Below are 25,379 nucleotides of genomic sequence, written 5' to 3' on the forward strand. Positions count from 1 at the left end.
GATGTAATTCCTGTATAGACGGTAGAGAGGTCCTCATGATTTTCTCTGCTGTCTTTATCACTCTCTGGATAGACTTCTTGTCTGCAGGCGTGCAGCTACTAAACCAGACTGAGAGGCTGCTGGTCAAAATACTCTCTATTGTGCCTCTGTAAAAGGTTGTAAGGACAGAAGGGGAAGGTTTACTCTCCTCGTCTGCCCTTGTTTGTCCTCATTGCTAATGAGGCCCACCACTGTTGTGTCGTCTGCAAATTTGAACTTGAGCTGGCTGTCCAACTTGACTGTATAATCAGTTCTAGCTTTTTGACAGCTCTGCTGAATTTGACTGAACTCAAAAGTAACCAAGCCAGATCAGCAAGTTCATCTCCTCTTCAAGTTCTTATTCCTGCAAAACACATGACAAACTGAATGTAACAGATTAATGGAAAATAAACTACAATATCCTAAAGTCTGCTTTTATGGTTTTTAAAATCATTAATATTATTTTAACAGAAAAGACATTTCTTATAATAATAGATTTGGTGGTTGCTTTTGTGTTTGTACAGTTACAATGAGAGTCTCCCCTGTGGTGCTGGATGATGGTACAGTCCATTGAGATAAAAAAGAGAAGGGTGTTTTCCTGTAGACCTCTGAGAAGCAGATACATTCATAGTACAAAGTAAGTGTTGGTATGGTCTTTTCTGTCTGTTTGTTTCTTTATGATATTGCATTGCTTTAGGTTATTAAACCTTGATTTTGTCTTCCTGGTAGCACCCAGTTTTTTTCAGTTTGACAGTCTTTCACAAAATGCATAATATAAAAAATGTTATGCGTTATATTTTTAAGATTATTTCTCTATACATTTAAAAAAAAAAAAAAAAAAAAAAATGATTGTTTATGAATTACTGTACAGAAAAGAATATGGTAATGTTTTAAGAATATATAGTGTTTGTTCAAGCATGTGACTTTTTGTCAAACTGTGAATAATAATAGTTTATCTCACTAATTAAAAAAAGAGTAAGAGTTAGGAAAACATTATTAAAAGTGTTATTTATGATTTTTCTCATCTTGTTTTATGCAGTTGTTCATGATCTTCAAGTTCACAAGGTAGAGCAGAAGTGAAATGCAGAAGAGAAAGTAGTTGTGAAGATTGTCTCAGTAGTAGGGTTGGGTACCGAACTCGGTACTTTTAAGGGTACCGACCGAATTGCGTCGGTACTACCGAGTATCGATTCACATTAAATCATTCGGTACCTAATTTCGGTACCTGAGAACGCATTTGGGCGCTTACGAGAGAGAGAGAGGGAGAGACCCTGTGACTTGTCACCCCTGCAACTCTTTAAAACACAACACATAGGGCAAACCGAAATGTTCTGAAGTGTGCTTACATTTCTAGGGTCATATGGTTTCCGCGAAAACGTGGACAGGATGGCGGAGTCCATTCCCAGATAGCACACGTACGTCTGCAAGATGTCTGTTAAAGATCTCTTGATCTGGAAAGCATCTGCTGTCTATAAACGTCTGACAGACATCTGTAAGATGTCAGTTTTACATACATTCTAAATCATAAACATCTTAAAGACATCTAATAGACGTCTATTTGACATCTAAAAGGAGACGTCCTATAGACGTATTGCAGATGAGCAAACACCCTAAAAAATACGTCTTGCAGATGTAAATGCAGACGTCAAATAGACGTCTCAGAGATGTACGTGTGCTATCAGGGTTCATAAAAACGGAATTTACTCTATAGTGCGGAATGCCGCAGAATTCGTCAAGTTTTGGATGAATAAAAGAATGTCTGTCACTTAATTTGAATCGCGATATGAACTAGTGTATGTGAATATTAAAACGCAAAAAGACGGTTTAAATATGAATCCTGCATGTTCCGTTAGCCTCGGTATGTATGAATGGCGGAGACGCGGTTGTGTTTACTACACAAATACTGAAGCACACGTGAACTCTGCATCTCACAACATGAACACATGAACTTACAGGCTGTGAGAGTCACTTCATGAGAATTTTACCGTTTCATTTGAGAAAACTAGCATCATATCAAACGGGATACACTCAGAAACTTCATGGCAACCTGTCAAAATAAAAGTGCGGTTTAACGTAACAAAAATAGCCTATATTACTCTTGTATTACTTTTGTACAGTATAATGTGCGTCTTTATATATTCCATTTACTGACAAATTTAAATAAAACAATTAAATGATAAAAGGAATTATTACAACCACATTAACGACTTAATTGTAGAAAAAAAATACAATTATTATTAAAACATTTTTAAAGGAATATTCACACAATTTTTCTACCATGTATTAACAGTAAACCTCAATTTGTTTGCCAAAAAATAAAAGGGTTTCATTTTCATTGGATTAAAAATAAATAAATGTTTCATGCCTTCATTTGATTATCAGAAAAAAATAAACCACAAGAAAAAAAAGAAAAAAAAAATGTAGGGCCCTATATTGTTCAAAATGTTGAAATTGAGAGTTTTGGACTTATTTTTTCACTGAAATACATGTTTTTGTTATTACACAGAGAGTAAAGTACCGAAAAAAGGTACCGTTGGGTACTGGTACCGAATTTCAGATACCGATACCGTACCGGTTCAAATGTGAACGGTACCCAACCCTACTCAGTAGATTGGGTGTAGTTTGGCAATTCATTCCACCACAGACGAACAAGTCTGAACAGCAATGTTTGAATAGAGAGGACATTATATAGAGTTACTTTTGTGTTTTTTATGCAATCAAATTTACTGTTTTTGAGAGCAAAATTAATTATATTGTAATTTAAAAATAAAAGATTGCAAATAGAAAGTTTTCTTAAGACTTTCTAAAAAAATTTCCTTTTTAATAAATCTTATTTTTGGCCAGGGGTGTCCAAACTCTGTCCTGGAGGACCGGTGTCCTGCGGAGTTTAGTTCCAACCTGCCTCAACACACCTGCCTGGAAGTTTATAGCATGCCTAGAAAGAGCTGAACTCTGCAGGACACCAGCCATCCAGGACAGAGTTTAGACACCCTGTTTTTGGCTCTTCTGCTGTCTTTGTTTGTGGGTCTAAAACCTCTTCTTCTGAGTAAGACTTTAGACTTTAGAAAAGACTTTGACTTTACACAGGTGACAACATAGACATCTATGGCTGACCGTACAATCAGTGACTCTGTTGCACTTTTTGCCCATTTGGCGCAGCCTTTCTCAACCATATCCCCAATCCTAATATACATTTAACCACCTGTTATGAAATGTCTTTTGACCTTAAATACATTCTTTTGCCAAAATCATGCATGAAAAACACACCTGGTAAGGTGCATTGTAGCTACAATTAGCATTAAGTCACACATGGCAATCTGTATGTAGACATTTCTAACTGTTAGGAATGTACAGAGATAGAACACAGTCCGTAGTGAATCATCATCCGTGAATCATACACCACTTCCTTCTCATTAGATTGGATGATGAGATGTCAATTATTTCTAAAGAAATATGAACTAAACATGTGAATTCATCAATATTTGACCAAATGTGCACACTTTTGGCCTAAAAGCCCTAATGGACGTTATTTAGCGGTGATTTCAAAACAAATGGGAACAAAATAGCATGCAGTAAATGTAAACAACAACAATCCAGGCCACTGGTAATCTTTGAAAGTTAACTGGTTATCTTGCTACATGCCCTTCAGAGTGATCTTGTGGAGTTTATGATATTAGACCAGGAAGTGTTGCCCTCTCCATACCACAACCTTACTCTCTGTCAATTGGAATGGAAGAACTGTGCAGTGGGTGTGGCCAAAGTAACACTCCAAGTGAGAGTGACCAATTGAAACAGGTCTTTCATTCTGGCTCATAGACACTGCCCACTGAGATGCAGCTTCACTTGCATTCAAAACTTTTCAACTCGCAAGCAAAACTTTTCTACTTGCAAGCAAATATTTTAGACCCACAAACAAAGACAAAAAAATAATTTTATTGTCAGTTACTTTATTTTTGTAATTATGTAATTAAGAAGATTTTTTATTTGCAATCTTTTATTTTTTAGTTACAATATACAGTTGGTATAGAAAAGAATCACCCCCTTAAAATAATCACATTTAGTTGCTTTGCAGTCTGAAATGAAGACAGACACCATTTTTGTTTTATCCAGCAGTATTTACTCAGCGAAACTTATAACATCCGGTAACACTTTATAATAACTGCACACTACGAATCATTAGTTAATCATTAGTAAATAGTCAATTCATCATTTATAAAGCATTGTTCCAACATTAATAGGCATTAGTAAGCAGTTTATAAATACAGCTATAAATGTTTTGTTCTTGAGCATATCTATAATGTTTAATAATTGTATTTTCATACTTTATTAATGATCAGTTTATAATTTCAAAATTATTACGTTATTTACAAACCAGTTATTTAGGAGTTGTCAGTGGTTCATAAGATCATTTAGAAAGTGTAAGTAAATTATTAATAAACTATTTAAATGTACATTTATGAATCTTATTATTTAGACACATGATAATAGTTGCTCAGTGTGTTAATAAATGCTTTATTAACACATATTCCTGCTGTAATTCATGATTAAGTCAGGTAGTTATAAAACATTTAGTAGTTGCCAGCCATCTATTTTTGTGAGCTCATCTAAAGTGAGGACTATTCATACCTTGTAAAGCATTTATAAAGGAGATTTAAAGGCTCATTTATCTTCCAAACAGACAAGTTAAACAAACACAACACAGAGGGATACAGAACACAGAAATAGTTTTTCATGATGCAAAAAGGAAACTGTTCAACTAAAAAGAAAAATTAAAAAGTGTACAGTTCGACAGTTTCATTTTTTTTTTCATCTTGAAATAAATATTTCTGAGTTCTGTATCCCTCTGTGTTGTGTTTGTTTATTTTTTTCTGTTAGGAAGATAAATGAGCCTTTAAATCTCCTTTGTAATAGATATGCTTATAAATCAAGAACAAGGCATTTATAGCTGCATTTATAAACTGCTTACTAATGACTATTAATGTTGGAACAATGCTTTATAAAGGATGAACTGACTATTTAGTAATGCTTACCTAATGATTCATAGCGTGCAGTTATTATAAAGAGTTACCATAACTATAGTACAATATAGTTCAACAGCAGTAAAACCTGCAATACAAAGTACAACTGGAGTAAAATGAAATAAAACGGCACACTGACAATCAGGGGCGTCATGCACTCATCATTTTTGATGGGGCAGGAGTTGGGGGGTCATCATGTGACACACAGCAGCCACAACAGCACTTATGTTTTATTTCCTTTTTTCCTTTTTATTCGAAACATTCCCAAACGCACGAACTATGTCATGAAATATCTCGATTCTCACCTTTATAGATTATGTTGATAGTGGGTGATGGTCAAAGTAACCTAATAATGTAATTATTAAGTATGCATAAAAACCTGTCTGTTTAAGGGTGCCATGTCATTTTTAATACGATTATATATTATATTTAATGTGAATTTAACATTGAAAGCTAATTTGAATAAAAACATTGCAAGTTAGGCACTTTTGTCTGCCGGCAATATAATGAAGCAGACACAGCACAACTGCAGTTCAGTGATCCAGTGAATCTGCACTTCTACTACACGGTGCTGCAGTAATGCTTTATTGTGCAATTTGTAGCCAATTCTGTAATTATAACACTATTGTAAGTACAACAAGCAAAAGCTGTGGACCTGTCACATACTGCTCAGACACACAGGTTGAGGATCCTAGTGCAGTCCTTTATTAGGATAATCAAGAATCAAAAATAAAAAAAACAGGCAAGAAGTTGCAACACCGCGCAGTCAGTCCAAACAATAACAACGAGGCAGAAAACAGAGGCAAACATGATAATCCAAAGAATCAGACAAGAGAAAAAACAAACCGTGAACAGGAACCTAGAATGGCACTTACAACTGCAGTGACAATCAGCAAGACTTATCAAAGAATTCTTCTTCTTCTTCTAATGTTTACTGGTGGTTGGCAGACTACCTTATTAGTGCATTACCACCACCATCTGTACTGGATTGTGGAGCATCGATATATGTATATGTAGGTATATCATACTAAACTAAATAATAATCATAAAAATAAATAAATAGACATAATTATATTCTTATATAGTTTTTGTAGCTTGCTTAATATATCTTCTAACCTTCTTCCAGTACTGTAGCTTCTAGCATTTTTTGTTCATTGTTATATGCTCTACAATGCAACAGTACATGTTCTACAGTTTTAAAAATCCCACAATGCATGTGTGACGGGTTTATTTTCTTTCGCAATGGTTGGGTATATCCCCAGTGGTAGGACACACCCACTGGCGTTGTTGCGTAGTGTCATTGAGCACACCTGCGTGGCTCCGTGATTAAAGTATATTGGTTCACACGGCTTTAAAAGGTCTCGGGTAAAGCATGGTGTGTGACTTCTCTACACGCCGTACTACAGTATAGACTTCCTCGCCGTCTATCCCCGTTTTCCTGGTGAGTTGTCTGCCTTTGATTAGTCCTTTTGTAAGATGTTACCGTCTAAAGATGTGTTTGCCGTTAGGAGAGTGTGAGTGGAGTGGTGAGCACAGTTCGTGTAGTCTGTCAGAGCTTATGAACTTCATCCCGGCGGTAAGAAGTCTATTGTGGGTTTTAAAGGGGAAGTTTATTGAAGTTAAACTTATGTTTTTATTTGTATTTTAGGTGCGGCCTGAGAACGCTAGCTGCTGTTTATTATCCCTGTATTCTTGGCCGTTTGTTACATCGGTCTGATTTAATGCTGTTTGTAGCTGTTTTATTCCCTTCATATTGCTGTGTTTGTGTATTGTTAGATTCAATTTTTTATTGCGTATACAGCTGGTTACGTGGTGGGCACGGTGTTATACCGGTGCCCCATCGAGGATCCATACGACTACTTTGTCCGACTGATCCGTATGGTAATCTTATGACGAGAGTTTGGACATTTGTCTTTTATGCAAGTTTATTAAAATTAACCTGTGTGTTCGCTTGATTTTTAAATATTAAGTGCGCCAGTATCCACAGGTGGCTGCTGGATGATCCCAATCCTGAAGTTTAACAGAAGGGGAGTGTGGATTTGTTTTGATTCTTTTGTTAGTTACTTTCTTTTTGGGTTTGTCACTTGCTTTAAGAATTTTATGGATGCACTGATTTGTTGTGAGGTTTTCCCCTTCTGTTAGAATAGGATTTTATGGTCTCTTTGTAACCTGTGGGTAACTAAGTGGTAAACTGTTAATGAGACCTGTAGCATAATATTTTAGAATTTATGATTCATCCTTGGTGTGAAATGTTATTTTGGTAAGTCACGTCTCTGTCTTTGATCCAATCCGGACTAGCAGGGTCCTTCATATTATTGTTACTCTTTTTGGTTTAATTTATTTTGGGTAATTGTTTTCTTTTATTTTTCCTGGGTGATAACCTAGGTGGCATAGTCGGGTTTCTTTTTATATCCTAAGCCAAGGGTCACACATGCATAATCTAGTCGGATGTTTCTTGATTCTATTTAGATTTCCATTTAATGCAGTATGTCCTGTTTTAATTCTTGTTATTACTGATTTTTCCCGTCTACTTAATCCCATGTCATTGTTACATATTCCTATTTCTCTTTGAATTCTATATAGATTTTGTCCAGTCTTCTCTTTCTCCCAAAGTATCTGCCATGCATTTATAAGAGCTTTCCTAATTATTATTTTTGACATAAACTAATGTTTATGTCAATTCTTATCTGATTCAAGTTCAAATAATTCTTAGCATGCATATCTGCCTTCTCATTTCCTTCAACTCCAACATGTGCTGGAACCCAAATAAATGAAATAAAAGTGCCCTGATTTTTCATTCTATATATACACTGCAGTATTTCAAGTATAAGATCTTGTCTGCAGTTAGACCGGCCTGATTGAATGCTCTTTAATGCCGCCAATGAATTTGAACATATTACTGATTTTTTAAAAATTCTATTTACCTCTACCCGTTGGAGAGCCATAACAATATCTACCAACTCTGCTGTAAATACCGATAAGAAATCCAAGGTTCTTTTCTTAACTATTTCATATTGTGGAATAACTACTGCTATTCCTGTTTTCATAGTTTCTGGATCTTTTGAACCATCTGTGAATATCTGTCTCATGTCGTAATATTTCTGATCCATATATTTGTTAACACTTATTTTTATTGGGTCACAATCCTGTTTCTTCACTTCATCTATTAAATAAAGATCTACTATAGGCATTACAAACATCCAAGTTGGAATTGCTGACATGTCAAGTCACCTTTATTTATATAGCGCTTTTAACAATACAGATTGTGTCAAAGCACTTAATAGTATCAAATTGGAGGATAGAGTGTCAGTAATGTGTAATGTTAAGATTAAACACTCAATTTTCAGTTAAAGGCATTTCATTATTGAATTCAGAGATGTCATTGTCTAGCTCAGTTTAGTTTAAATAGTATCTGTGCAATCAAATCGGCGATAATCGCTAGAAATTAAGTTTCCCCAACTGAACAAGCCAGAGGCGACAGCGGCAGGGAACCAAAACTCCCTCTGTGACAGAATGGAGAAAAAAAAACCTTGGGAGAAACCAGGCTCAGTCGGGGGGCCAGTTCTCCTCTGACCAGACGAAACCCACAGTTCAAAAGTTTATATTTTAATTTTGTTGCAAGTTCTAACAATAGTAGTATTATGTAGTTAGGTATTTTGTTATATTTTTAGTTTTATTGTATTTTAATCCAGGTTTTCGCTGGAGATATGTCTCTGGGGGTCATCTGGGTGTCCTGGTCTCCGCTGATGATCAGGGCTGTAGACATCATCTCTTGGTTGGTGATCCACCATCTGATCGGATACGGACTGAGAAACAATAGGAAAGAAACAGACAAATATTAGCGTAGATGCCATTCTACTTACGATGTAACGAGTACATCGTGTGTTATGGGGAGTGTTCCCGGTTCCGGTTGATCTAATTAATGCAGCCTAACAACCCTTTAACGGATTTGAATAATAGAAGCATATTACTGTGTTATGTGTAAGCCAGGCTAAAGAGATGGGTCTTTAATCTAGATTTGAACTGACAGAGTGTGTCTGCCTCCCGAACAGTGATAGGTAGATTGTTCCAGAGTTTGGGTGCTAAATAGGAAAAGGATCTTCCGCCCACAGTCGATTTTGATATTCTAGGTATTATCAAACGACCAGAGTTTTGAGAACGCAGCGGACGTGGAGGACTGTAATGCGATAAGAGCTCGCTCAAGTACTGAGGAGCTAAACCATTCAGGGCTTTATAAGTAATTAACAAGATTTTAAAATCTATCCGATGTTTGATAGGAGCCAATGCAGTGTTGACAGAACCGGCTAATATGGTCATATTTCCTGGTTCTAGTAAGGACTCTAGCTGCTGCATTTTGGACCAACTGTAGCTTGTTGATCAAGCGTGCAGAACAACCACCCAATAAAGCATTACAATAGTCTAACCTTGAGGTCATAAACGCATGAACTAACATTTCTGCATTTGACGTTGAGAGCATAGGTCGCAATTTAGATATGTTTTTGAGATGAAAAAACGCAGTTTTACAGATGCTAGAAACATGGCTTTCGAATGAAAGATTGCTATCAAACAGCACACCTAGGTTCCTGACTGATGAAGAAGAATTGACAGAGCAGCCATCAAGTGTTAGATAATGTTCTAGGTTATTACATGTGGGGTGTTTAGGTCCGATAATTAACACCTCTGTTTTTTCAGAATTTAGCAGTAAAAAATTACTCGTCATCCAGTTTTTTTATATCGACAATGCATTCCGTTATTTTCTCAATTTGGTGTGTTTCACCGGGCCGCGAAGAAATATAGAGCTGAGTATCATCAGCACAACAGTGAAAGCTAACACCATGTCCCCTGATAATATCTCCCAAGGGTAACATGTAAAGCGTGAAAAGTAACGGCCCTAGTACTGAGCCTTGAGGTACTCCATACTGCACTTGTGATCGATATGATACCTCTTCATTCACTGCTACGAACTGATGGCGGTCAGATAAGTACGATTTGAACCATGCTAAGGTGCTTCCACTAATGCCAACAAAGTTTTGTAGTCTATTCAAAATAATGTTGTGGTCGATAGTGTCGAACGCATTGCTAAGATCCAGTAGAACTAATAAAGAGATACAACCACGATCAGATGATAGAAGCAGGTCATTTGTAACTCTAATGAGAGCAGTCTCAGTACTATGATACGATCTAAATCCTGACTGGAATTCCTCACAGATATCATTTTCTCTAAGAAGGAATATAATTGTGAGGATACTACCTTTCTAGTATCTTTGACAGAAAAGGAGATTTGAGATCGGTCTGTAATTAACTAGGTCTTTGGGGTCTAGTTGCGTTTTTTTTATGAGAGGCTTAATAACAGCCAATTTGAAGGTTTTGGGGACATATCCTAATGACAAAGATGAATTAATAATAGCCAAAAGAGGATCTATGACTTCTGGAAGCAGCTCTATTAGTAGTTTAGATGGAATCGGGTCTAACATACATGTTGTTGGTTTAGATGATTTAACAAGTTTATACAATTCTTCCTCTCCTACAGTAGATAATGAGTGGAATTGTTCCTCAGGGGGTCTATAGTGCGCTATCTGATGCGATACTGTAGCTGACGGCTGCAAGGATACAATTTTATCTCTGATAGTATCGATCTTGGAAGTGAAGTAGTTCATAAAGTCATTACTGCTATGCTCTTGAGAAATGCCAACACCTGTTGATGCTTTATTTTTCGTTAATTTAGTCGCTGTATTGAATAAATACAGAGGGTTATGTTTGTTTTCTTCTAGAAGAGACGAATAGTAATCAGATCTAGCAGTTTTTAATGCTTTTCTGTAGGATAGGGTACTTTCCCGCCAAGCTAAACGAAATACCTCTAATTTAGTTTTCCTCCAGCTGCGCTCCATTTTCCGGGCTGCTCTCTTTAGGGCGCGAGTGTGCTCATTATACCACGGTGTTGGACTCTTATCCTTAATCTTCCTTAAGCGTAAAGGAGCAACCCCATCTAAAGTGCTAGAAAAGAGAGAGTCCATAGTTCCTGTTACATCAAGTTGTTCTGAGCTATTGGATATGCTGAGGAACTGAGATAAGTCAGGAAGATTATTTATAAAGCAGTCTTTGTGGTAGAGGTAATGGTTCTACCATATTTGTAACAAGAAGTTGGCTTTACAGCTTTAGCTATATGGAATATACAGGAGACTAGATAATGATCTGAGATATCATCGCTCTGCTGCAAAATTTCAATGCCACTGACATCAATTCCATGTGACAGTATTAAATCTAGAGTATGATTTCGACAATGAGTACGTCCTGACACGTGTTGTTTAACACCAATAGAGTTTAGAATGCCTATAAATGCTGATCCCAACGAATCTTTTTCATTATCAACATGGATATTAAAATCACCAACGATTAGGACTTTATCTGCAGTCAGCACTAACTCCGACAGAAGATCAGAAAATTCTTTAATAAAGTCTGTATGGTGCCCTGGTGGCCTGTATACAGTAGCCAGTACAAACATCACAGGGGATTTATTTTTATTAACACTTGTTTCTTTGGATAACGTTATATGAAGCACCATTACTTCGAACGAATTATACTTGAAACCCGACCTCTGAGAGATACTGAAAATATTGCTATATATTGTAGCAACACCTCCCCCTTTACCTTTTGGACGCGGTTCATGTTTGTAACAGTAATCTTGTGGTGTAGACTCGTTTAAAGTAATGTAATCATCTGGTTTTAGCCAGGTTTCTGTCAGACAAAGCACATCTAGTTTATGGTGAGTGAACATATTTACAAAAAGTGCTTTTGAAGAAAGGGATCTAATATTCAATAAGCCAAGCTTTATCATGTCTTTATCTGTATTATATCGGTTTCTTATTTGTTGAACATCAATTAAATTGTTACTATTACTTTGGTTTTGTTGTGCTTTTATACCGGTTAAAAGATCCAAAAATCCATAATTCACATCTTCATCATCCATAAGTACCTTATAAATAGCGAATGCATATTTACCTCTTATCTGAATGGATGCTGTTAATGATTCCGGATGCTTCCCCGCCGGTGACCGTCCTGGCTCAGTCAAATTCGTACCTCTTGGAGCTCGTTTAGAATATATTCAGGTTCAGATAACGAGTTATTATTATTAATTAATCACTCAGACTTGTTTAAGAAAGTTAACGAATCACCAAAGCATTGGTTTCGTTTTATTAAAAAACAAATAACTCATAAGCAAATAACAATAAAATAACAGCGAATAGTCTTCACCACGAAGTGTCGGCCATGACATATAGTCTAACAAGCATTTATATAGTTCTTGCACCGCTTGTAACTGCCTCCTCCATCCCAGGCAGGAAACATGACCTTTATGTCAGAGTCTGTACAAAAGTAATGTCAAAAGTTCAGAAGGAAATATTACAACATCTCTAGATAGCAAGCGTGTCTAGTTCTATTTTAAACTTTATAAAAAAATTGACACCTTTTTCAAACATAAGCAACATATAAACCTATATACCTAAACCACAATATAACACCTCTAGCAGGTGTTAAGAGCATCTTATGCCACGGTTTAGCTAAAGGTTCCACCTTGCATGGAAATGCAAAGTGCATCCTCTTGCTTTTAACCGTCATGTTACAAAATAAGCACAGCAACTATATAACCGTTAAACCTATAAGATTATAATCATCTATGGTTTCGACATAAGATATATTTATACATAGCTTTCAACACTCATATTTTTATAACAGGAGTCTAGAGTTTCACTGTCTCTAAATCATTTGTTAACTTTTGCAGTTCATCTGAATAATCACATAATTCAATCATCTCTCTTATTAATTTCATTATTCTTTTATTTGTCATTTCCTGTTTTCTCATCAGTCTCAATATTGCCTTCATCTTGAAGATGATCTTCTGGTCCTCTCGCTCTCTCTTGGGCCCGTCTGCGACGTTCCTTCTTCTCATGTTTCTTGACCTCCCTACTCCAGTCTCTTTGTATTCCTTGAACTAAAAAATCATCAAAATCAACTTCTATTTTATCTGACCTCTTCCTTACGTTTCTGTTAGAGGATTGATCAGGGAATCGCATATCAGTTGAATTAGGGAATAATATTACACCCTCTCTTGCGGTTATCTGATCTAATTCTCTAGTAAGTTGACCATCTACTGGTAATCTATCTTCAACACATTTCATAAAAGTTGTGCCAATTCTATCGCTTGTATATTTTTTCTCAATATATACATCAAAAATGTTTTTCCATCTTCTGAAAAATGTAATCTCTACGAATCTCCTCATTTCCCAAATAGGAAGAAGATCTTGCTTTCTAGGGCTATCGTGCATAAGACATTCATTGAGATCCCCATCTCTATCCACAAGAACTCGCAATACTGCCAGAGAGAAATAGACTCGTCCTGCGATTCTGGGCCGATACCAGGCCGCATGAAAAAACCGCCCAAGAGTCATTTCGATCAAATGACCGGAATTCTCCTGTACCATCACTGCAGAGGCCTGTAAAAGAAATTAGGACCATCAACAAAGCCCAAGCCGAACACACCTGTACTCACAATTGTTTGAATTTTCTTAAATTCTTTGCCATTCCATTCTTCCTTCTCTGTTAGCTCTAAGAATTCTAATAGTTGGAAAATTATTACTGTCCGTCCTGATTTAGATCCTTGTCGTTCATATTGTCGCCCTACTACACATAATTTAATCCACCAAGGGATATGAAATATACAGTTTTCATCTTTTCGTAATGTTATATCAATAAAACCATTTATTTTTAATTGCCATCTTTCGCATACTCCATGTCTTGTAGCCATACAATGAACTTGGGTCCATATAGGAACCTCTTTACCTAGTCCATCTATTACCTTATTATTAGGCATTCTCATACATCTAGTTCAATGCCTTTGTCCATTGATTAACTCGAAAAATAATTGCCTTGTGGAGCCGCCACACCCGTAACAAATTTGCATTTGCCTATGACTTTTCCTGTTTCTTTTGGTTCTGCAGGATGTTTCATATATTATCTGATTCAGCTCGTTCCATCCTGCCAGGTCCTGAAAATCAGGCAGAGAATGGTTCGGCTGAGTTCACATCTGTCAATCTTCGACAACAGCTTACACATTCTTTAAGTTTCTTTTTCATTTTATCCCATCTATTCATCAAAATCATTATACCCATCAAAAGAATATTTTCATTTTGCAAATAACATCCTAGCAAAAATGCACTTAAAGTCATAACTCCTATGATTATCCAAAGATAAGCTTCTTTTCCGTACTTAGCAAACAATACCCCTAGTAGGTATATTGCATCAATCACTATAATTGCTATTTCACACCACATAATAAAATCATTCCTTCCCGTAACTTTCACAGTCACATCTACACACAATTTGTATATACTGGTCAAGGTCAACGCTATTAACCCTCTAACACCAAGTATTTTACTCCATCCTTCTGATACCACAATTAAATGGCAAACCAGAATAATTTTACTTCTCTTCATTAATATTATTCTTATCAATTGAAAACATCCAGTTATAAAGTGCCACCAGAGATTTTTGTTTACTCCTTGTATCAACATCCATAAAAAATATACGCCCCATTCACCAACCTGAATAAAGGTTTCGGATATTGCCTGAGGAAATTCTCCAACTTCATCAGCCGTTCCGTTATTGGTGAGGTTGTTTGTCCCGTTGGATGCCATACTAAGCTTTATCAATGTTAGATCTCTGTTGGTCTTATCGTGAACAATTGGTTCTCAAAAATATTATTTTATGTAATTAATAATTTTGCAATTTGCCCAATTTCATATACTCCTAGGATCAGTTACCAGATGCCCCCCTCAGCGATGAGTGGTCTTTTGTTTGTTCGTCATGCCCTATATTTTCTATACATTCTCAGCTCCTCCTATTTCCTTTCTATCGTTATTTCTGCAACAGGTGTCTTTCCACTCCGCTATCTTTTCTATAACAAAGGGTGCTCTGAAATACTCTTTTTCCGTCTCCTAAAACGGTTGTGACCTTTAGCTTGAAAGTCTATCAACTTTTCTATAACCGTCAACTCGTCACTTTTTCCTACAGTTTTAGCACACATCCGTGCACCCATAGCAGCACAAGAACATTTTATAATAATGAACAGTAAGATTAACCCTAACACTATTAATCCTCCATATAAAACATACCATCCTGCGCTAATAAAAAAATCCAATAACCCATTCCAAATATCTTTAGTAACGAAGTTAACTACTGCATTTGCTGCTGTTTTTATTCCATCAATTCCTGTCTTCACGAACTCTCCAGGAGCCTCATACCATCTTGGACCACCTAAAATCTGTTCACCTATGATCTCAACGCTCGTATTACAAAGACCATCTTTCATCCATTCAAGGCCTAAATAATAAGTTTCATCCTTGTCTTTACACCATTTTTCTTTCCAGTGTTTCCTATGAATTGTATGAGATAAATCATCAATTGCTATAGCATCCAAGCTTGTCAACGGTACATTTTTACCTCCTTTGGGGACTCTATACCTGATCATGCTATTGACAGCGATCTGTGCTGGAGCATGTAACATCTTCCATTTCAGATTCCTATCTATTATCCTAATAACTCCTCCAGTTCCATAACTCATCTCATACCTATTAGCTATATTACTCTTTTTAAAAGTCCATGGTAGGGGAACCAGACCATTGCCCCAGTAACATAATACGGAAGTCATCTGATTAACTGTAATGGGATCGTGACCCGCAGCACATATTCCTAATACTTCGCTGCATTCTCGTCCTGATACTCCATATACACCGTCATCTAAGAAAACTAGTTTATATCTAAAAACCCCCTTCTCATCATTTTTTCTATCAAGGTTTACTCTTTTCATATATAATCTCCTTCTTATACTTAAAATTTCCTTTGTTTGATTTCCTGTAAAAGGATCTGTGCCATTAAGGAAATCATCACAGTTCATCTTTTCTTCTTTTTTATCACAAAAATTAGCATAAGATAAATCATTATAGTCCGTTTTTGTGTAAAAATATTTCTTTCCATGCCTCTTTTTACTGAGCTCGTCTCTCACACATTTGTCTATCTGCTTTACATTGTTTTCATAATGTTCTTTAATTGCCTTTTCTGTTTTTAACATCGCTTTCAATTCCATTTTAATCAAATACACATCTGTTTCCCATTTCGTATTATCTATCTCCCAATAGCCTATTCTAAAATTAAATTTAACCCTTGGTAATATCATTTTCTTTTTCCAAATCCATGGATAAGTTTTATTTAATTGTAAGTCAATTTTTGTCTCAGACCCCGACTCCAATTCTGCATAACCTGTCTGTCTCGGGCCTACGTGTCTATCTTTAGCTGTGATTAGCAAAATGAATTCGCCTACTGGGTTTATAATTCTACTATTTTTTTATCCAATCTTCTATATTCTTTTTAATCTTCATACCAGAATTATATTTCTCAGTTTCCTTATTTCTCTTGCTTCTCTTTACCTCACCTCTCTGTTTGCACTGACCTAATTTCCATGGGTCGAAGTGTTCTCTAGATCTGAGTATCCAACATCCTCCCAGCTCTTCATTATAGCTAGTTCTATAAGTTGGCCCGATAAAATATCTCACTGTCTTATTACCGTCGCGTTCTTTAATGAAACTATTTTCTTCATAAATTTCTACCTCTTTTTTATGCCAATGTCTGATCTTTACTGTACTTTTGAGCTTTATTTTCGGTTTCCTTACCATGTAATACATTATTTTGTCTGTATTAACACCGTCTAACCATTTCCAAAAGTTAGTGGTATTCCTTTCTATTTCATCTTTTTCCTCTTTAATTGTTCCCCACACAGTTAAATCGAAACCAGAAATATTCTGCCTTTCAACCTGCACTTCGGCTAAAATAATTTTACCTGTCATGATTTCCCATTCTAAGAGATAACTCACTCTAATTAATATCAACAACAATATTCCCAATATTAAAATTATCCAAAGTATGATACTCATCCATTTGCAGAGTCGTCGCTGAATCCTCAGCTTCCGAATGGTGTCTTTCGCCTCCGTCAGCTCCTCCGTCAGACTGTCCATCGACACCGATCTCCGCATTTTGTCCTGTAACACATGTTAGTTCTGAGGCTCGACCATGAGCCGTCTTACTTTTCGCAACACTCCCCTGCGCACCACTTTCACTTTCGGTTGTTTTTCATGTAATTCCGCTTCGATGCCACCAATCCAGTCATAGTCTAGATGTGAGCATGCCAATATATTTAACTTGAAATGCATCACCACCGTGAACATTTCACTTGGCTCTTCAGTGATCTGCTCGTTATTATACGGGATTCCAGTGATGTATGTGCCATCTTCAGGACACAAAACCTTATGCTTGTCTAAATCGTTCGCCAGCGACACAGTCAGCTGCACAAACTTCTCTTTATGAGAACTAGGTCTCTTCTCCTTGGTAATATTAGAGCGCGGTTGTGATCCTCTATAATCTTTATCATAAAAAGAGGTATCTAACCATCCGCCTCCCTGCGCTAGCTCGATAGCTAGGTTTGCCCAACTTCTCACTTGCCAGCGCTCGTCGATTTTCACATAAATCCATGCTACTTTCCCTCGTGATCCTTGTTTCAGATCCGTCTCAGGGAAACATCTCAAAATTGGCTCGTGCCATAGAGTAAAATTCCACTTTGCGGATTCTATGTCAGTAAGAGTTAAGTCCTTCTCTCGGTCTCTTCTCTTTATATCTCACACATGCTCTTCCCTCTCTTGGAGAACTCTCTCTCTTATTTCCTTCCCGTCCCAGGGCAGCATGGGGAACCTAGCGTCTAGCCACGCGTTCCGCTCATGCTCTCTCAAGCCCAAATAGGGATGTCTGGAAAACTTAGACATTTATTCCGTCTTTAAAAAGGCCTAAAGGTTTAATAACCCTCAAACTCTCCCACATCGTACAGGAAGACATCAATGTCCTGTTCTTTGCCTTACACATTTGACAGTTGACTACTGCTGCACCACTCCAAGTACAGTTTCACGGCCCCTCTGAGCCTACGGATATCACAACCCCAGACAGCTCCACATGAGACTGTCTGTGAGTCGTCCACTCAGCACCCATCTCTCTTTTTTCATTACATCCTGAAAGACTGGGCATGGCACATAGCTGGTCGTATATCACACAGCAATATGGCCTGACAGCGTTCTCTGCTGCTTTATTCTGTTCTCCTCTGAAGCCGAGAAACCTTTCTATTTCTGGCTGCAACCACAGAAATGCTCTTGATCCATGTTTATGGTGCTCCACCCTAATTAATCCTCGTTGATTAATTATTGCATTTATCAACTCCATCTATTACTTCTTTATCAAGTCTTTATTACTCTGAATTCCGTTATTTTCTAACTCGACAGTGTTAGATCCTGTTATTGTTTTAACTACATCCACTGTCCCCAAGCCTTCAGAGAATCTTCCTACCTTTCGTCTTCTTGTAAGAATGACCTGATCACCTACTTGGAATTTCGGATTGTCCTTTACTCTTTCCTCTGTTTGCCCTTGTCCGCCTCTCCCTTTTGGGTCGGCCTGTGCTCGGCACCTGTTAAGATCCAGCAAGCACTCATCAATCTTTGTGTCCCAATCACCTAACGTTCTGTTTTTAGCAAACCACTCCTTAACAGTACGCACTGCACGTTCTGCGATTCCATTCGTGTTCGCACGATACGGAATACTTTTAGTCAGTATTATTTTATTCTCTTTGCAAAAATCTTCGACCAACTTCCCGCTTATGTTGTGTGCTCCATCTGCCCTCAAACTCTCCATTTTGCCTTCCCATTTTATCCATTCTCGCAAACAATCTACTACATTCTTTTCTAAGGCTAATCTCATGGGCCACAACATAATTTTCTTTGTGTGATTATCGATAGCCAGTAAAAAAAATAACAATTTCCTGCTTTCGTGGCAGGGCGCAGCGGCCCCGCGAAGTCTATGCTTACCTCCTGACCAGGATATTCTTTTGGTAGTTGACTTTCTTCGCACCCCTTTGCAGGCATAAATTTCCTGCAAATCTTACAGTCTTTCCTCACTTCCCTGTAACGAGTGCGCCAATTAGGTATCTTTAAATTACGTAGCCTCAATTCCATTTGAATCATATTTACACTCGGATGATTCAACTCGTCGTGCATTTTCTGAAACAACTGTTATTTCCGGCATCTTCACTTGGCCAATGAGCCTGTCTACTTCTCTGTTCCCCAGCGCGGCTTCACTATCTTGTGTCGTGTGCGACACCTGGTGGTAACAATGGACGTTTACCTTCTGCAATAACTCAGCAATATGCATCCATTCTTTCTGATGAGCCATCGGCTTGCTTCTCGCGTTATGATAACCATTGGCTTTCCAGGTTTCTAATTCTTTATTAATCCCATCTGTCACATATTCAGAATCACTAGTTAAAACAATTTCCTTATGTCCTAACTCAATTGCTTTCTCCAGCGCTTTCAAAACGGCGGTGATCTCTGCAAGCTGAGCTGAGCCTTTAATTTCACCATCTGATGAAGTGATCAGCTGCCCACCGTGTTTAACTAAAAATCCCTATTTCACCTTTCCAGCTCTCTCGCTTCCATCAGTGAAATATTTTGGAAGATTTTGGTGTTTATCATGGTATTTGGTAATTTTATCCTCACGTTTAAGTTTAACCATCCTCCACTCAAGCTGCATATCTCCTAAAAGAATTCCCCATTGATTCCATCTTTGCATGTTAATTCTTGGCATGTTAATGATCAAATTCTTCTTTACTCTGGCCAGCTCTCCAGCCATTGAGAAAATGATTATTGGTTGCTCTTTAGCTACAGCTTTAAGCTGTAGCAGCCGTCTTGTGACTGCAGCTAAAACTCTTTCAGGACCATTCTGATCATAGCGTTTCATTGTCGCCTCCTGCTGGTGAGTCAAAAAGGAAATGGGCGCACGCCCCCCTTCGTTCGACAACGTCAGCATGACCTCATCGTCTTGCTCAGTCACGTGAACATGCAATGGGAGAGTTTCATCTCTGCGCTCTAGCTCTCCACTGTCAAGTGCCATTCTAATCAATTTCTGTCTAGCCTGCTCCATTTGCTCTGTCCATTTCCAGCTACCCTCCTTGGTTCCGCTGTATAAGACCTTCGCTTCTCTGGAGTACTTTGGTATTAGCTCTCTGACATAGTTTAGCGTTCCTAACAGTGACTGCAGCTGCTTCCGCGTTCTGGGCGGACCCGAACTCAGCATTTCCTCTAGTTTCGCTTTAGTGCTAGTAGTTAGGGCTTTTGTGTCTTTTCCTAATTTAAACCCTAGAAAATCTACTTCGTGTTTTCCAATCTCCATTTTCTTTAAACTAGGTTTTAGCCCTGCTTCAGTCAACCTGCCTAGAGTTTGATCTAACAGTGCTAGATGCTCCTCCTCTGTCACTGAAGTTATGAGGATATCGTCTATATAGACTGTTACTGGCATTCCTGATAAAATTGATATTAAAGTACTTTGAAAATGGTTTCCCGCATTTTTGTAGCCTTGTGGTAAAAATCGATATTCGAATTGATTACCCTTAAATGTAAAAGCCGTTTTTCCCCAGCTCTCTCTCGATAGAGGAATACTCCAGTAACCGTTTGCCAGATCGATTTTTGACAGCCAATTTTTTCCCTTACCCACTTCTCCACTCGCTTCACTACAGTTGATGAGATATCTAGTGTCGGGGACTGTCAATTTATTTAGAGCTTTATAGTTAGTTACTAACCTCCAAGTACCGTCTGGTTTGGGAACGGCTTGGATCGGGGAATTAGTCACTGCACATTCATTTGGTCCCAGTTTTCTAATAATTCCCTGATCAGTCAGTTCTTTTATAGTTTCAGCGATTTCTTTCTCTGCTGCACTATTTATCTTGTATTGTCTTTGAGGGGGAGGAATTCCCCCTTGAATGACATGTTGATATTTAATATCGACCTTCCCACAATCATTCTTGCTGTGAGAATAATAATCCAAATATTTTCTCAATATTTTTTCCAGCTCCCCTTTCTTGCTCAATTCAGATTGTTGTACAATGCGTTCAATTTCTTCATTCTTATCAACAACTCCTATTTTTCCTATTTTTATTAAATCTTCAGGGCATAATAAATTATCACTCCCGAAAATCACGTTTATTTTATCTTTCCTCCATACGTTTTTATTATTTGTGTTTCCTTCATAATCCTCTACCGTCACTACGTCTAATAATTCATCATGTTTTTCTGATTTTCTCAGAACGCTGAAATCAGCTCCTGTGTCAATTCGAAATTTAGTTTGATCATACACTTTATATAATTTTTTATCAATCTCTTCTGTTTTTGATAAAGCGTGTTTAAGGGGAGCCGCTATTTCCTATGGATTCACGAGCTTCTTTTGCCCTCTCTTTCTTTTCACTCTCACTTCTTCTATTTCTTTCGACTCCTTCGCTTTATCACCGTTTGGGCTTTCCACCCTCACCCTGCCTATTTTATTTGGTGGTTTGTTTCTGCCTCTCTCGGCTATTACACGTGCCCTTTCTTCTGCACTCATTTTCTCCCATTTGTCTGGACTGACATATCTGCCTTTTCCTCTTTCACTTTCGTTTCGAAATGTTCTGGGCTTCGACTGATCTCTAAATCTCCTTTCTTTCTGTGTTCGGAATTTAGGATCATTCTTTTCTGCCCTCTCTTCCACTCTTTTCCATTTCTGTTCTGGTCTGCGATCGGAGCGTGCCGAGGGTCTGCCCTCCGGTTCGAAACGGTTATAAGGTTTCTTTTCTCGCTCTGATCTCCTAGGTTGATCCTTAGGACGTGACGGTTTATTATTTGATTTCTCCCTATCTGTTTGAATTATTTCCGTTTTCCTATCATAACGGATTAACGCCTTCTCCTCGTTTCGCCCGCTGAGTCAGCGAGGCGTCTGATAGGATCGCGGCCGCGTCTCCCCCGTTTAACAGACTCCAGAGTTGTCCACACGTAATTCCAGGTGCATACTCGGAATTCCATTGCCTTTCCCTATCTAGATTAGTTTCTGCCTTTTTACTTTTAGCGTGAGTAGGCCTGTATAAGCCCTTTCCCAGCTGGAATGTCTCAAAACTATCTCCTAGTTTGGACTTATGAAACGGATTTTCTACTTGGTTCTTCTTACCTCTAGATGTCGTTGTTCGCCTTAATATAGGGTAATCGGGGATCGGCTCTTCTTCCACTACTCTGGTCTGTGCGGCCGTCTGTTGTTCTTGCCTAGCAGTGTTTCTCTGATCTGAGCTTCCTTCACCTGCCGTCTGGTCTTCATTCACTCTGTCTGTGATGGTTCTCAGCACTGATGCGTCTGGATGACAGACCATCCACATTCTAGGCCACTCGGTTCGGTCTGTTTTCCGTCTTAATGTGTTCACGAGGGCTACTCCCATGGCAACATCATTAAAACCGAAAATTCCCCCTGAAATTATAGGCATTGCCACTGTGTGATAATTATTTTCTCTGGATAACAGACATATTTTATCTATTATACCGTCTAGTGTGAGCATTGCCGTCAGCTCTTCTTCTATATCACTCCTCTGACCTTTCTCATGACCGATCGCATGCATTACAGGTTTCCCATTTGGACCTCCTATTTTTTGCAATAACACATCGCCCGTTTTAACAGGACTCTTTCTTCGTTGCATTATTTTATATGATTCTTCCTGGAATTTCGGTCCGGCTCGCTCTCGGAGAGCGCCGGCCACTCCAGCCCCGTGATATAGGAATTTATTAGATGCACACACCAAAACACACGGCTCTTCCTCATCTTCTAAACGCCCTTCTTTAAGAACGATTAGATTTTTTCCTCTCGCGAAGTACACCCGCATTTAGCCTGCGTGGGACTGGTCCAAACCAACCGTCCGCCAAGCTCTTCCTTGTTTAAATTTATTGTCACCATTTGTCCCATTAATTCCTTATGAATTTTATCTGGGATCACTTCGTGTAACAGCAATACTTATCTTCTAAGTTTTCTGCTGTTTTTCTCTTTATTTCTTTCAGGTCTTTTCTAAGCCTGCGCGCGCGTTTTCATAAATCCCTCTGGATTATCACAACAACTGCAAATGTGTAAGGACTTACTACTATTCGCTTCAACGTTATCCCTGAATTTTTATTCTTAAATATACGAGCCCCACACGTTTGGGCGCCATGTTGTGCTTTTATACCAGTTAAAAGATCCAAAAATCCATAATTCACATCTTCATCATCCATAAGTACCAGATAAATAGCGAATGCATATTTACCTCTTATCTGGATGGATGCTGTTAATGATTCCGGATGCTTCCCCGCCGGTGACCGTCCTGGCTCAGTCAAATTCATACCTCTTGGAGCTCGTTTAGAATATATTCAGGTTCAGATAACGAGTTATTATTATTAATTAATCACTCAGAGACTTGTTTAAGAAAGTTAACGAATCACCAAAGCATTGGTTTCGTTTTATTAAAAAACAAATAACTCATAAGCAAATAACAATAAAATAACAGCGAATAATCTTCACCACGAAGTGCCGGCCCTGACATATAGTCTAACAAGCCTTTATATAGTTCTTGCACCGCTTGTATCTGCCTCCTCCATCCCAGGCAGGAAACATGACCTTTATGTCAGAGTCTGTACAAAAGTAATGTCAAAAGTTCAGAAGGAAATATTACAACATCTCTAGATAGCAAGCGTGTCTAGTTCTATTTTAAACTATAGGAAAAAATTATGACACCTTTTTCAAACATAAGCAACATATAAACCTATATACCTAAACCACAATATAACACCTCTAGCAGGTGTTAAGAGCATCTTATGCCACGGTTTAGCTAAAGGTTCCACCTTGCATGGAAATGCAAAGTGCATCCTCTTGCTTTTAACCGTCATGTTACAAAATAAGCACAGCAACTATATAACCGTTAAACCTATAAGATTATAATCATCTATGGTTTCGACATAAGATATATTTATACATAGCTTTCAACACTCATATTTTTATAACAGGAGTCTAGAGTTTCACTGTCTCTAAATCATTTGTTAACTTTTGCAGTTCATCTGAATAATCACATAATTCAATCATCTCTCTTATTAATTTCATTATTCTTTTATTTGTCGTTTCCTGTTTTCTCATCAGTCTCAATATTGCCTTCATCTTGAAGATGATCTTCTGGTCCTCTCGCTCTCTCTTGGGCCCGTCTGCGACGTTCCTTCTTCTCCTGTTTCTTGACCTCCCTACTCCAGGCTCTTTGTATTCCTTGAACTAAAAAATCATCAAAATCAACTTCTATTTTATCTGACCTCTTCCTTACGTTTCTGTTAGAGGATTGATCAGGGAATCGCATATCAGTTGAATTAGGGAATAATATTACAGTTTGGATGTTTTCAGTATTTTCTAGTTTGGGGAACAGACACAGTCTCTATAGAGTGATATCTAGGTGAAAAAGTTTCTATGTGCTGAGAGTTAACTGACTTTGGTGACGTGAGGCAGCTAGCAGACGATCAGTTTAGCCAGTCTGTCTGCTTCCTGACCTGGGCTCCAGTTAGTCAAGTACAAACTCTAAGACTATGTGCCATATTTCTAGAGAGAAGAGCGGCACCACCCCAGGAGGGATGAACACCATCTCTTTTCAACAGGTCAGGTCTGCCCCAAAAATTCTTCCAATTGTCTATGAAGCCTATGTTATTTTGTGGGCACCACTTAGACATCCAGCCATTGAGTGATGACAGTCTGCTATGAATTTCATCACCCCGGTAAGCAGGGAGCGGACCAGAGCATATTACAGTGTCTGACATCGTACTTGCAAGATCACACACCTCTTTAACATTATTTTTGGTGATCTCCGACTGACGAAGTCGAACATCATTAGTGCCGACGTGGATAACAATCTTACTGAATTTACGTTTAGCATTAGTCAGCACTTTTAAATTTGCCAAGATGTCAGGCGCTCTGGCTCCTGGTAAACAATGGACTATGGTGGCTGGTGTCTCTATTTTCACGTTCCGTACAATAGAATCACCAATAACTAGAGCACTTTCATCAGGTTTCTCAGTGGGTGCTTCACTGAGTGGGGAGAACCTGTTTGATGTTCTGATCGGAACGGAAGAGTGGTGTTTTGACCCGCGACTAGGCCGCCTCACTGTTACCCAGTTGCCCTGCTGCACGGGCTCAACCGAAACCGAACAATGTACAGGACTCTCTGAGCTAGTCGCATCCAAAGCAGTATCTACAGCCCTCACATTCTTACTATCCTCAACTAAAGTTTGTATGCGTGTCTCTAGTTCTAAAACCTTCTCTGTCAGCCTAACTATTTCCCTGCATTTATCACATGTGAATCCCTCGCTGCTGACAGAGACAGATAAACTATACATGTGGCAAACAGTGCAAACA

The 25,379-nt window shown here is 38.1% G+C and overlaps 1 protein-coding gene and 1 long non-coding RNA gene across 3 annotated transcripts in view; one reads left to right on the forward strand and one right to left on the reverse strand.

The window, feature by feature from the left end:
* The first annotated feature begins 641 nt into the window (after positions 1-641).
* LOC131538273 (uncharacterized) overlaps positions 642-25,379 on the forward strand; it is a 28,691-nt gene continuing 3,953 nt past the window's right edge. For both annotated transcript variants that reach the window (XR_009270517.1, XR_009270518.1), the window contains exon 1: positions 642-655. This is a non-coding gene — a long non-coding RNA (uncharacterized LOC131538273). The remainder of the gene's footprint in view (positions 656-25,379) is intronic.
* On the reverse strand, positions 17,816-23,035 carry LOC131538272 (protein mono-ADP-ribosyltransferase PARP14-like). The gene is made up of 2 exons (XM_058772056.1): positions 22,146-23,035; positions 17,816-18,588 (listed from the first exon to the last, which is right to left on the reverse strand). Exons 1-2 carry the CDS (start codon positions 22,843-22,845, stop codon positions 18,527-18,529), a joined length of 762 nt encoding a protein of 253 aa, XP_058628039.1. The 5' UTR covers positions 22,846-23,035; the 3' UTR covers positions 17,816-18,526.

Source organism: Onychostoma macrolepis, chromosome 04, assembly GCF_012432095.1.
Source record: "Onychostoma macrolepis isolate SWU-2019 chromosome 04, ASM1243209v1, whole genome shotgun sequence".
In the NCBI taxonomy this organism is placed as follows: Eukaryota; Metazoa; Chordata; class Actinopteri; order Cypriniformes; family Cyprinidae; genus Onychostoma; species Onychostoma macrolepis.